The sequence below is a fragment of the Salvelinus alpinus genome, chromosome 36 (genome assembly GCF_045679555.1).
Source record: "Salvelinus alpinus chromosome 36, SLU_Salpinus.1, whole genome shotgun sequence".
Lineage (NCBI taxonomy): Eukaryota > Metazoa > Chordata > Actinopteri > Salmoniformes > Salmonidae > Salvelinus > Salvelinus alpinus.
The window spans coordinates 19,818,482-19,832,020 of record NC_092121.1 but is presented as its reverse complement, the minus strand read 5'-3'; the positions used below and the strand labels follow the sequence as shown (position 1 = coordinate 19,832,020).

At 43.9% G+C, this 13,539-nt stretch overlaps 2 protein-coding genes across 13 annotated transcripts in view; one reads left to right on the top strand and one right to left on the bottom strand.

The window, feature by feature from the left end:
* LOC139564989 (dynamin-2-like) overlaps positions 1–7,851 on the top strand; it is a 45,498-nt gene extending 37,647 nt beyond the window's left edge. For 10 of the 12 annotated variants that reach the window (XM_071384954.1, XM_071384962.1, XM_071384955.1 and 7 more), the window contains 4 exons: positions 239–403; positions 674–897; positions 1,295–1,537; positions 2,036–4,676. In XM_071384954.1, coding sequence (XP_071241055.1) covers positions 239–403; positions 674–897; positions 1,295–1,537; positions 2,036–2,105 — 702 coding nt within the window. In that variant the 3' untranslated portion in view covers positions 2,106–4,676. Of the gene's footprint in view, positions 1–238; positions 404–673; positions 902–1,294; positions 1,538–2,035; positions 4,677–5,346 lie in introns of those variants that run through there. The other 2 variants (XM_071384963.1, XM_071384964.1) reach the window with 2 other exon arrangements.
* On the bottom strand, positions 5,378–13,171 carry LOC139564994 (transmembrane emp24 domain-containing protein 1-like). Its single transcript, XM_071384968.1, has 4 exons — positions 12,623–13,171; positions 9,702–9,799; positions 9,269–9,455; positions 5,378–9,007 (listed from the first exon to the last, which is right to left on the bottom strand). Exons 1-4 carry the CDS (start codon positions 12,812–12,814, stop codon positions 8,789–8,791), a joined length of 696 nt encoding a protein of 231 aa, XP_071241069.1. The 5' UTR covers positions 12,815–13,171; the 3' UTR covers positions 5,378–8,788.
* Positions 13,172–13,539: the final 368 nt, after the last annotated feature.

Sequence of the window (13,539 nt, the reverse complement as noted above, 5' to 3'; positions counted from 1 at the left end):
ACGCCAATTCATGATTCAAGGGAGATTATGAGGTAATAATATCAGAGCGATTGGATGTATGATTTACAATGGCATACATCTACCGCAAATGTATCCCAATGGCATGCAGTAGTATTAGCTATAGTGTATTGACCTCAAACACTCAGAGAACAGGTACGTGTGGCCTCAATTCAAAGGACCTGTTTGGACCGGTCATGTGTCCTCACTCAGAGGTAACGTCTCTCTCTGTGTTCCTCAGGTGGACACTGAGGATACGGCCCCGTCAGAAACCTTCTCCATGGACCCCCAGCTGGAGAGGCAGGTGGAGACAATCCGTAACCTGGTGGACTCCTACATCGGCATCGTCAACAAGTCCATCAGGGACCTCATGCCCAAGACCATCATGCACCTCATGATCAACAGCGTGAGTGAGAAAAGCCTAGAGACAGTCTATACTTAGCAGGCTCTGTCTTATAGCAGGGGATTCCATCAGATGGTTGTATGCCAGCTTTGTGTTCCTGTGTGTTGACGCGTTTCCACAAGCGCCAAGGTGTTTGTGTTTTCTAGCATCACTGAAGATTGACTATTCAGTGACTCCATCTTTCCATGCAGACTAGTATGATGTGAGTAGGGAAAGGAGTAGGACACCACCGTTTCTCCGTAGTCGATGGTCTTCCTCTCCTCTCCTCCCCAGGCTAAGGACTTCATCCACTCAGAGCTGCTGGCCTACCTGTACTCGTCAGGTGACCAAAACAGCCTGATGGAGGAGTCAGCTGACCAGGCGCAGCGCCGCGACGAGATGCTCCGCATGTACCACGCCCTCAAGGAGGCACTGCACATCATCGGTGACATCACCACCACCACCGTGACGGTCCCCGTGCCGCCGCCCGTCAACGACAGCTGGATGCAGGAGGCCAGGTGAGAGGTGTGTGTGTGTGTACACATTCACACATACAAAAGGGATTTGTTAACTTTGACGTTAATGTGGTTGAGTGAATGTACCTTCAATTCTCTCAAATTCATGTAATGGAAGATGTTTTGCGTCATCCATTGTCACATGTGGGAACTAAAGGGGGTCATGTGGGAACTAAAGGGGGTCATGTGGGAACTAAAGGGGGTCATGTGGGAACTAAAGGGGGTCATGTGGGAACTAAAGGGGGTCATGTGGGAACTAAAGGGGGTCATGTGTAAGAGACTGTACAGTCGACCAAAGCTTATTGTTGTTGTGCAGTGTTTGTATAATGTATATTTCATTGTCTGTCTGTTCTTTTTCCATTCCCCATACCTCTTTCTCTCTGTTCTCGTCTCTCTCCAGTCCTACCCCCCAGCGCCGCCCCCCGGCCGCAGCAGCCCCTCCCCCAAGCCGTCCTCCTGCAGTGAGTGGCCCAAGGCCGGGACCACCCCTCAACCCCTCCCCAGCATTTGGGGGGCCCCCCATCCCCTCTCGCCCAGGCCCGCCTCCCATTAACGCCTTTGGCAGCAACAACCATCAGGACCCTTTCAGTGCCCCCCCACTGATCCCCTCTCGGCCCGCTCGCATCCCCCCTGGCGTGCCCAGGTAAGACCACCTCCACCTCTCAGAAGGGAGCAGTACCTACCTACTTATCCTCACACAGGAATAATGTCTCCTCATCAACACTATTTTAACCTGTGTAACCCTCTTTATTCATTGTTGAATTGCCAGGTTATCACTGTAACTGCAGCACCTGGCTCTGACTGTCTGTTGACGTCAATAGATGGATTTAAGTTTCCTCCCAGTCCCACCTTTCACATTACTACTTCACTTCTCTTCCTTTCTCTTTCCTCTATCTTGGTTATCTTCTCTGTTTCATAAACCCCATCTCTTAACTCCTCTCTCTTTTGTGCTCAACTCCCTTTCTCTGTTTCTTCTTCTGTTCTCCCTATCTCTCTGTGGCAGTGTTTCCCTCCATTCACGTCTCACAATCTCTCATCTGTTCTCCTGCTTGCTCTATCTCTCTGGGTTTGTTTCATTGCTCTCTCTCTCGTCTCTCCGTGAGCGTATCTCACCTCCTGTTCTCTCTCTCTCTACCTGCAGCCGAAGACCCCCTGGCGCTCCTCACCGGCCCACCATAATCCGCCCTGCCGAGCCCTCCCTGCTAGACTAGACTACCCAGTAGATCCAGCCAGGCTCACCTGTGTGTGTTGTGTGTGTGAGACTATGTGTGTACTGAGGCCAGAGGGGAGGGCTAGAGAGCAGGGGAGGAGGGGGGCCCTATACAGTATCTATGCACATTGATATATGCTATTTCAACCAGACTTATCTAATGTAGTCGACTCAAACTGTTCTCTGATATAAGCTGCTAACCCTCCCTTAGTCTCCTACACATGTGGGCTCTCTCTGGTCTCCACATTCTAAAGAAGCAAAGGAACCATAACCACTTGAATCTTCAGAATCAGAAGATATATAATTACACTGTTTTGGATATTGTACCATATGTATCAAAAGATTCATAAAGACTTAATCGCTCACCTTTGACCAGCAGGGTGCAGTCACGGCATCAGATGTGGATGGTTACATGAAAGTGACGTGCCACTAAGTGACCTATTTTCTGTGGTAACAGAATTGTTAATTTCCTCTCTGAAAATGTGGACTGCAGCATAGTCCACAACCTTTCTAAACGTAAAAGGCTACCCTCCCTCCATCTTTAGACGTACCCTCACCTCGTGCTCTACACCCTACACCTCTGTGTAATATACACAGACATCCTGTTCATTGTTTTGTCGTTTTTCTAACTTGATTTCATACTGGAAAATAGTTATTGTTATTACGACTACGGTGGTGTTGATGAATACTTTCTTGTTATTTTATTTGAGTGACTTGTCTGTTTTAATGCCCCCTAAATGTAGCTTTAAAACCAGTCTCAAATCACAGCAAAAGGAGGCGTAAAAAGACAATTTAGCAGTGCAGGGCTACATATGAGGCTGAGAGCAGCCTTGTAAAATGTGCCCGTTGTTATTGGAATGTCCTGCCACCGTTGATAAAATGTCATCTAGATTGACCACTTGAAGCACTTCTGTGTACATCCATACATCCAGTGGTAGTGTTGAGGTTGTCATTACTTTAAGACTATTCACAATAAACAGAGAGTTGTCAGCACTTTGAGATGATTTCTCCACGCATCCTTAAGTATAGAATTATCCCAGGACCTTAAGTCAACCTCACTGAGGCCTTAACCAACCTTCATTCAAAGTCCCATTCAGGACAAGGACAGGTAAAGGGGAGAGTACAGTAGGTTCTCCTGGAGGAGGGTGGGGAGGCGGGAAGGGGGAGCTATGTGGTTAGAGCTGGAGAGATGGTGGTTTAGGACCGAAACTTCTTCCTGTCACAATTCAATGGTCATTTGTCTTTATGGACGAGAGACCCTCCCGGTGTCTTGGAAACACTGTTGTACGTAGCTGATGGACAGTCAGTACAGACACACAGATGGTGATGTCTCCAGTTTTAAAAAGAATGGATGGAGAATGATGTTTAATGGTGTTCATTGAAAACCAAACATTTGAATGTGTAGTAATCGTTATACTAATTGAAGCACTAACACACAGCCGTTATATTGACTTGGCTTGGGATGTAGGGAAACGTTGAGATTTGTGATCTCCAGATCGCATTAATTAATTATTTATAACCCTGGGCATTTGTCATGTATCGTTTTGATAGAAATAATGTCAGCTGTATACTGCACCTGCAGCCTATTACTCCCCCTCTGGAAGACTGAACGTCTTTCTGCTAGTGAGTTCCACTACAGGGTTCTAGTTGCAATAACTGTTGCCACGGGGAGGGTTTAAATAGGAGTGAAGCTGGGATTCTGTACTGATGAATATCATTTGATTCCTCTGATGGTAATTTGATCATTGATTTTTGGGGGTGGGATGGGGAGGAGTTTGGAGGGTGAGTGACAAATGGACTACATTGATGTTTTGATTTGGTGATAAATATTGAGGGTGAGCAGGGGGTGGGAGTTCAACTTTTGTTGCTCTTTCTGGTGTACCTACACATGCTGCCTGGAGAACCTGTCCAAACTATATAGAGCTCAGTCCAATACCTTGTACCCCTTACAGATTGTGGTACAGGTAGAGGGTGAATTTGGTAGGAACTGTCTAAAACCATATTTTCTGGGCAGAATGTGCTTTTCTTCCCATACATTTCCCACCAGGTCTGTCTACAGTGACCGTGCTGCTAGTGAGTGTCTGACTCTGATCTCAGCTAACTCCAAGTAAAGCCTCTGGGACATGGAGTCTATCCATGCTCCAAAAGGTTTCAATCTCTTGACCAAGTATAGAACCCCTACTAGGAAGAGATTTGGCCTTACATTTATGCTGTCACTCTCTGATGTTGAAGAGTCTTAAGGGAATCGAAAACGTCCCCTTCTTATGAAAGTGTCCCTGTCACCTGACGGTACCGGTCACTGTAGCCTGTCCCCTAAACCCCATCTCCTGATCTGTAAAGTGTAAGATGTTGGTGACTACCTTTTCTCCATAATGGATGCCCCCCCCCCCCCCCACTCACTCATGCTCTGCATCTTTCATCTTGTGGGTGGGGCAACTGACCTGCATCAATCTTTCTTTAGTTTTTGCAAAGCCTTGTCAAGTGCCTCTAGTAATTTCCTGGATTTGAATAAACAAATGAACCCATTTGGAACATGAGCGCTAATAAAGAGGTGTTGTGTACAATAAAGAGACTGGTGGTTGGTGTCTCCTTGTGTGGTCCCCCTTCTTTCTCCTCTCTCATTGGTTGTCCTCACTCATGGTTCTCTCTCCTGGTATGCCTTCCTCTCTTCTTCCCCCTCCTTCACTGTGGATGTTGCTATGGTGTTTCTGTGCCAAATGGCTGCTTGCCTTTTGACTTGAGTTAAAAGTGGAATGAAATTTGTGAAGGACAAGAATTCCTGGAATAATAACTTATTCATTCTTCTTTCTTCCTTCCTGATGTTTCTCTGAATGCAAGGTGCACATACTCTACAACTCAATACTCTGCTGTAGTGTTAGTAGTAATAATAGTGGTGGTGGGTTGTAGAAGGCCTTGGTGTACAAGTATACTGTTTTTCAATTAAATGTTCAAGTTTATGGACTAATCAACTTGATTTGATTTCTCTCCTGCTGCACATAATAGATCACATTGTCTGTAGAAAACAGACAGCTATGGTAATAGGAGGAATCATCAGCTAAAGAAAGCTGGAAGATGTAAAAATGTGATGAACACAATTTTAGGAAATAAATGTTCCTAAGTCTTCCCTTACAAAAAAGGTCTGTTAGACCCCTCACAATCACCAAACTGTATTACGCATCAAAAATACTTGTATGGGAGAAAGTTATTAATGTTGGTCTGTCGTTATGATTGTCCCTGAACAGGCGGCCTGCTCCTGCTCGTCGTAACCAGTGGTGACCTTGCCCCAAAGCAGGATAGGATTGGAGATGCACTGTCCACATACCAGCAAGAGAACCAGACCTGCGAAGAATCATACACCTTGAACACCTTAACCTTAAATATTCTCCAAAGAATAGGTTTCAGAGCTGATTAAACTCTAAAAGCTAACTAGTTTATAACATGAAATACAAGAGGCAGCTTTTTCAATGGCAACTGTCAAACGTACTAGTTTTACAATAACTGACGGCATTTCAGGAAAATCAAAAAAAATTGATTTGTTTCATAAAGTGAAATGAAATCTCATTGCATAAGCTGTAATAAATACGGAGAGAACGGTCACGTGGTAAAGAAGACAACTTTACCCTCACTCACCATCTCATTAAAACTGTTAAAGGCCCAGTGCAGTCAAAAGTGTGATATTTCTATGCTTTATATATCGTTCCACACTATGAGGTTGAAATTCTACTGTGACAATTATGATAATGTACTTTTAGTGTAAGGGCGGTTTGAAAAAACGGCTGAAATTTCAGCCTGTTTTGGTGGGATGGAGTTTTAGCCTGCCTGTTGTCATCACCAGGCTGTATATTAGTTAATCCACCAGTAAGACAGAGACTTCCAAACCTTTCTGCCAATAACAGCTAGTTTTCAGTTTTCTCCTCCCCGCTCAGACCACTCCCAGACAGTCCTAGCAACATTCTTGGTTGACAAATTGCTCTTTGCTAAGAAGCTATTTTTGTTTTATTAAATTTTTTTAACTGAAAACAATCACAGTAAGGTACTTAATTGTTATCCAGAAATGATTTGATTTTGAGATAAAAACAGCTGCATTGGGCCTTTAACAGCTGGCACCTACCCAGACTGTCCTAGAAGTGTGGGGGATGTATTCTGAAATTTTCAACCCCTCCAGGGGTTTTAACGAGCTGTAGCCTGGCTGAATTCTGACACCACTTTCAGTACGGGTTCAACTTCTGTTCACTATTTCCTAACTAAACAAACATTGAGAAAATGAAATTATTTTTGTACTGATAAAATTGTTTGACTGCTCATGTGCCAAATAATGAAATCCAGTGATTGTTTGTGTTAGCTATCTCCTGGGGCACAACCTCTCCTCTTGGTTTTATGTACAGTGCAGTTTTAAAATATGGGCATTTCTCAACAGATTAGTGTCTGAATTACTATTGAACACGTTTGTAGAACACTCCTATAAAAATGATTGAAGTCTAGAAGTTTGGTTTATTTAGATGATTGTAAATACATTGTGTGTAGGTGGAACTGTAGATATGATTATTCGAGATCTCACTCATACTGCATTGTGTTCGATGCTACAGTTAATCATTTGACGTGTCAGTTGGGGAACACCACATGGGATGATGACAGCCATTAATATTATATGGTAGTGTATTGGGAGGGCCCCAAAAACCAAACAGTAAGTTGACTATTTGAAGGGATGAGGTGAAGGATGCTAGGAACAGTTCAATTAATCAGGTAGTGCTGGGTACTCCACTGCTGAGTGAGCACAGAAGCATACAAAGCTTTTAACAGCGAGCGTCATGTCATGTTCAGAAGAGAACTTCAAACCATGCATGTTCCAGTGGATGCCTTATGCAAGGGTCAGACGGTAGAGGATTGTGCTTGCAGCTCCAAGGGTCGTAGGTTCGAATCCTGCTGGGACCACTCATACGTGAAATGTATGCACAGGTGACTGGAAATCACTTTGAATAAAAGCCTCTTCTATATGGCATATGCTGTATGTTATTATTATACAGTTTATTTATACTGTAGTAAGGGTAATTGTATGAAGAAGGGCAAATACCGGTAATGTGATTATAATGTAGTACAGTGTCAATAATAGATCCAACTGATGTCAACTGCGGAACTTTGCGATATGCCTTTAATCCAGTGCTGTTTTATGGTAGCCAATAAGATTGCCTTATTTTCTTTCGCTGCACACTTTTGACACTCAAACTTGCACTACTGTACCTGTAATTGAAAGGAATGGATCATTGAGATTTTATAAATACAATCTTTTTTCAAATGAATGATTGTATCTTGTTTTGTGGTGTTGGAGGTGTATATAACAACTATGCTTGTGGTTGACTTTGCAACATTCTCCTGGCAGGAATACTTTTTGAATGTCTCAACTCTTTGGCTTTGTCTCACCAGATCTCTGTCAAACACTATACATTACAATAAAAATGTAATATCTGTAATTCAATAAAACCATCCCATGATAACAGTCATTGTTGCATGTAAGACTTCTTTCTCTTGCCTCGTAATTACCAGACTGATAACCACTGCAGCTTTTAATGTAAGCTTGCGGGATCAGAGCTTTGCGAGGCTACTCTTTCTCCAGAATTAATTTATTTCACAGTAGAATGGTTTTTTTTTTGTGTGTTTATTTTGCTGTAGTTGTGTTATAACCATGTCATTAAATAAATGCTATTTGTAATGTCACTCTTAAGATCCCATGTTAAAAATATACAACCACATGATCTGTTGTTGCATTGGTTTCTTGTTTGATAGATTGACACTAAATTGTCAAAACATACAGTGTTTATGACTCACATACAAACATGCACTTTTCTGCCACTCAAAAGCTGAATCAAGCTCATCACACACAAACATCACTAAATCCTTACTAACAGTCCCTCATTTACCACGCATCACTGTTGTCAATAGTCTCTCTTCAATCTCTGAGACCCATTACTTTACAGTAGGTTCCTGTTAGTCCCAACACCCTTCTATGACATCTTTGTGGAAGATACCACTGGGAAGGGTGTGGGGGTGGTGGAAGATACCACTGGGAAGGGTGTGGGGTGGTGGAAGATACCACTGGGAAGGGTGTGGGGGTGGTGGAAGATACCACAGGGAAGGGTGTGGGTCTGCTGGAAGATACCACTGGGAAGGGTTTGGGGTGGTGGAAGATACCACTGGGAAGGGTTTGGGGTGGTGGAAGATACCATTGGGCTGTGTGTGGGTCTGCTGGAAGATACCACTGGGAAGGGTTTGGGGTGGTGGAAGATACCATTGGGCTGTGTGTGGGTCTGCTGGAAAATACCACTGGGAAGGGTTTGGGGTGGTGGAAGATACCATTGGGCTGTGTGTGGGTCTGCTGGAAGATACCACTGGGAAGAGTTTGGGGTGGTGGAAGATACCACTGGGAAGGGTTTGGGGTGGTGGAAGATACCATTGGGCTGTGTGTGGGTCTGCTGGAAGATACCACTGGGAAGGGTGTGGGGTGGTGGAAGATACCACTGGGAAGGGTGTGAGTCTGCTGGAAGATACCACTGGGAAGGGTGTGAGTCTGCTGGAAGATACCACTGGGAAGGGTGTGGGGGTCGTGGAAGATACCACTGGGAAGGGTGTGAGTCTGCTGGAAGATACCACTGGGAAGGGTGTGGGGGTCGTGGAAGATACCACTGGACACTAGGGTTTGCAGACCCTCTTGTCGTCGAAGAGGCGTCGGAGGGTGTAGACCTGTGTGACGGCCACGGTCAGGATGACCAGGAGGCTCATGGAGGACCAGAAGGAGACCCTCCACAGGTTGTCCTCCAGTAGGTAGCGGTCCCGGGCCTCGAAGGCCCTCAGCATGGTCTGAAGCTGCCGGCTCCGCTCCAGGTGCCTGTGCACTGAGTCCATGGTCTCCTACAGGGAGAGAGACAGTGGGTAAGGTGGGAGAGGAAAAGGGAGAACACAGGAATGTATAGCTGTGCAATAAATGTTTCATTTATTAAAACATCAACATCTTTGCAATACAGATAGAACATTGACAGCAGGAAAGAGAGGAAAAACGTGAAACAAGATGAAAAGACAAAATGACAAAAAAGGGGATGTGTAAAAATAGAGTGATAGAAAGACACCAGTCCCAGTGGCTGAGCGTTTGGGTGTTCCTACTGTCCTTCTCACCCTGATGTCTTCCAGTTTGTACTCCACCATGCTCTCTGGCTCGGCCATGTCAGCCCACTCTTCGTCGCCCCAGGCGTCCCCAGGCTGGCCCTCCACGATCACCTCGAAGAACACCATCTTCTCAGAAAGCTTACTGAAGCTGTTGTCAAAACACAGCCGGTAGTCTCCGTCCTCTGTAGGCTCCACCCTGGGAGACAGACCAATGAGGAAGAACAACATGATGTCAGAGAGGGTCAGAGCAAGTCAGACAGTATTCAGACTGTCATATAGAATAGTGTAGAACTTTACTGTCTGTAAGCCAGAGGATGGAAAGGTGTCTTTTGCATCACCTTACAAAAACTTTGAATCACAAACCATTGAGCATGGTGAGACCTTCATACCACTCCAGAGAAGTTAGAGGTCAGGGTTGTGTTCCTAGGTTTTGCCCACTCACGTGTGGATGCCGTCAGATGTCCTGAACTCAGAGGCCAGCTTGTATCCGCTGGGGGAGATCAGGGTGAAGCCCACATCCAGTCCTGCACCTGCAATCACCTGGAACAGGAGGGAATGTATTAAATGGTATTATAATCCAACTCAAAGTGTTCCTATGAGAATATCCAGTGTTACAGACAGACACTAAAGACAGACTAAAATCCACCACGTCTACACACACACACGTCTTCACTTCCATACATACTGTAGACACATGAACACTGTGGTGGTGGTATAGTCAGTGTTGTAGTAGTGCCTGGAGAAGTGATTTTACACTCATTTTGCCCATTTCCAAAATGACCCGGCCGACGATGGAAAAGTGCCCTGTGTAAAAAATTTAATGACAAACAGTGACATACACTCTGAATGGCCTAAAATTATAAATCCCATAATGGTCTTTCACAGTCAGGCCAACCGAAGCTGTACCGTGCAAATAAGTTAACAGGCCTACTATTGAAACAGATAAATTAGGCTGTCAATTGAGTCAGAAATTCAGTCAAGTTTAAAAAAAAATTTGCTTTCAAAGTCACACTTAACAGAAAAACTGGTCTGGGATAAATAAAAATAAAATGTTTTTGAGTGTAGTTACCTTTCAATTCAAGTGCACAGGCACCTAGTACTGTTGTTTGGTTAGCTGTGTTTCTGTAGCAGATGATATGGAGTTTGCAAAACAAATGACCACTGGATTGATGCAGATAATCATGATGTCATTCTGCCAGGTAAGCATAGACTACTTTGTAGCTAGTTAACATTTCATTGATACGGATTTTGGGAAAGCCTTTCCATCTGTGCATTGTTATATTTTTCCTGATCCTTAATTGTTTGAAACCTGGACGTTTTACTTCATATGAGTCATGTTTTTCTTTGCTTCAAAGTAGCCTAAAGCCAAAATCCCACCATAGAAACGTAGAGGCAATTCCTTTATAAAGACTTCCTCATATGCGTTCTCCTGTTCTATTGGTTTTCTATAAATTGTCTGTCATTGTCTGGCAGCCAAAGGCATGATCCTAGTCATATTAACAACCCATGATAGCTGTTGCATCTTTAGATCTCCCTTCTTTCTACATTTCTAACAGATGTTTCCATCTCTGTCCATGAAATCGCTTTTTAGAACAGTGTTTTCATTCAAATGTCATTTTGGAACATTTGTGCATAGGTCTACCTCATAATAGTTTATCAACATTATAAGCAAAAAATTCTGATCTGTTCCATCAGCCTTATTAAATGATATGGCGTATACCTCCACTACACTACTTTAATATGCATTGTGGGGATTAAGAAGTGAGTATACGCAATGCCAACTGAAAAATAAGTGTGTATACAGTGTATACCTGCATATTCCTTCCACTACAACAATGGATATAGTATTTGTTCCAAGTATTTGCACAGCTCATAGTTCATCCGGTCATTAGCAGTCTCAGATTGCCATATTCACACTCTACAACACAGTAAATATGAGTTAAAATAGATCCACCAGGTCAGGACCAACCTACAGTAACTTCAGTTAAAGCTACAATCCAACAGCAAGGAGAGGCTAGCCGGTATACCCACTCCCCAGCACCTGTCTGTTTATGTCAAAGTAACACCACTCTCAGGCAGCAGAAACATAAGGAGGGAAATACAGCATGTTAGGCCATATAAACTAGGCCTTAGGCATGAGTCACTACCATTGCCAGTGTGGTGTCATTGTCTTGGTTGAGAAAGGGTAACAGACGGACAGACAGACAGGCAGACAGACACACACCACACACTGCTGTATAAAACGCCTCAATCCCCACAGTCCTTCAGCTTGCTCTCTCAAGCTGTCATCTCTCTCAGCCCTGTGCATCTCAGCTGTTACTGTGTGGATACCACAGTAAGCCTGCCAGGCTCCACACAGACTACACAGACTACACACACACACACACACACACACACACACACACACACACACACACACACACACACACACACACACACACACACACACACACACACACACACACACACACACACACACACACACAGTCCACAGAAATGTGTCACGGCTTGGCGGGTTGGGTGGCAAGGAACATGACATCCTATCAGTCATGTGTCTGCCAGAGGGCCTTTGTACAGTGTGAGGATTGGGAACAGGGGTTTCCAGTATATAGAGTAGCCATTGATACCGTAGCATGATGAGCATCACTTCAACTTTAATCTATGAAGAGCTTAACCTGTAGTGGTTTACACTTTTATACTAGTCAACTGACTAACTCTGCAACCGTGTCTTCTAAATGACTAAAATGCTATATATAAATTGTAACAAGGCCGGGCCAGGGATTGCGCATCTTCTTTTTTAATATGCATTTTGCAGCAAAGCGCATGACTACTAACACACCAAGTAGGCCTACACTTGGTGGTAAGCGCTCTCCTTCTCTTTACATGTCTAGAGGAGAAGAAGAAGCCACAGGCCTACTACAGCTACTATGGCTCAGAGGTTAGTTAGAGTGTCTGGCCTCATGCTGACACAGTGGATCCCTTTGTAAACACTTCCCCTGCCTTGACCCTTCATGCCAATGCCAGCAGCTATTCAAGCTGGCTCTGTCTTATAGACTCCACCTGTATGGAAGGAAGATGCCTTATCTTATTATTTGCATCTGAGCAAAGTCCTTTGGCTGTAACAATAAAGCATCCAGTAACTGACTGACTAATACAACTTATAACATTGTTATAATAGAGGCACGAAATTGCACCACACACACACACACACACACACACACACACACACACACACACAGAGAGAGACAGAGAGAGAGAGAGAGAGAAAGAGAGAGAGAGAGAGAAAGAGAGAGAGAGAATGACACAGAGAATGTCAGCTGTGTTTTCAATACCACAGAAAAATAAATTGTCCAAGCCTGCTACCTGGTATTCTACTTCCAGGCTTCCGTTCTTCGTAGCTGTTTGGTAGAAACATTCTGTTCTACCCGCAGGGAGTTGAAACGTGAATTCAGTATCTTGGCTTTGTCCCAAGCCTAAAGTGAAGTCCACAGATACAACGAAACAAGACAGCAAATACAGTCTTACAGCAGCGCTCAGATCAAACATGGAACCCATTTGTAGCCTAGAAGCGACTTTGGACTTCAGTAAAAGTTACAATCACTGTTGACTCATCGGCAGCCATGAATGCTTGTTCTTGTAGTCTAGTAGTCTACTTCGCTTAACTCATACCGCATTGTATACGTACATTTTCCATAGACTGTCAGCGACCACGAGTTGTAGGCTATTTATTGCTTGTGATCAAAGTTAGTCATAGCAGAAATCAAGTCGCCTACTCCACCGAACAACTAGCTTCAGATCAGTTCTGACCACTGTGAGCGCAACTGAAAGTGAGTCGATTTTATGGCATCTCACCCAACAAGATAACCTATTATATCGAAGTTAGACTAGACCACTGGAGGAAAAAAATCTCACCCTGTAGCCCTATCTTTTACAATACCTTCTACAAAGTAGCGCGTATGATTGACTGGAAGGGTGTGCAATACCAATGTATAGCAGTGGTGTAAAGTACTTAAGTAAAAATACTTTAAAGGACTACTTAAGTCGTTTTTTGTATCTGTACTTTACTTTACTATTTATATTTTTGACAACTTTTACATTTACTTCACTACATTCCTAAAGAAAATAATGTACGTTTTACTCCATACATTTTCCCTGACACCCAAAGTGGTCTAATTTACACTCTTATCAAGAGAACATGCCTGGGTATCCCTACTGCCTCTGAACTGGAGGACTCACTAAACACATGCTTCGTTTGTAAATTATGTCTGAGTGTTGGAGCA

What these genes read in the sequence shown, in the direction of transcription:
- LOC139564994 (XM_071384968.1), bottom strand. Translation starts at nt 12,814, where the DNA reads ATGGGTTCCATGTTTGATCTGAGCGCTGCTGTAAGACTGTATTTGCTG. An exon ending in GCCTGGAAGTAGAATACCAG is followed by an intron (nt 9,800 to 12,622) that starts GTAGCAGGCTTG and finishes CTCCTGTTCCAG; the next exon opens with GTGATTGCAGGTGCAGGACT. An exon ending in ACAAACTGGAAGACATCAGG is followed by an intron (nt 9,008 to 9,268) that starts GTGAGAAGGACA and finishes CTCTCCCTGTAG; the next exon opens with GAGACCATGGACTCAGTGCA.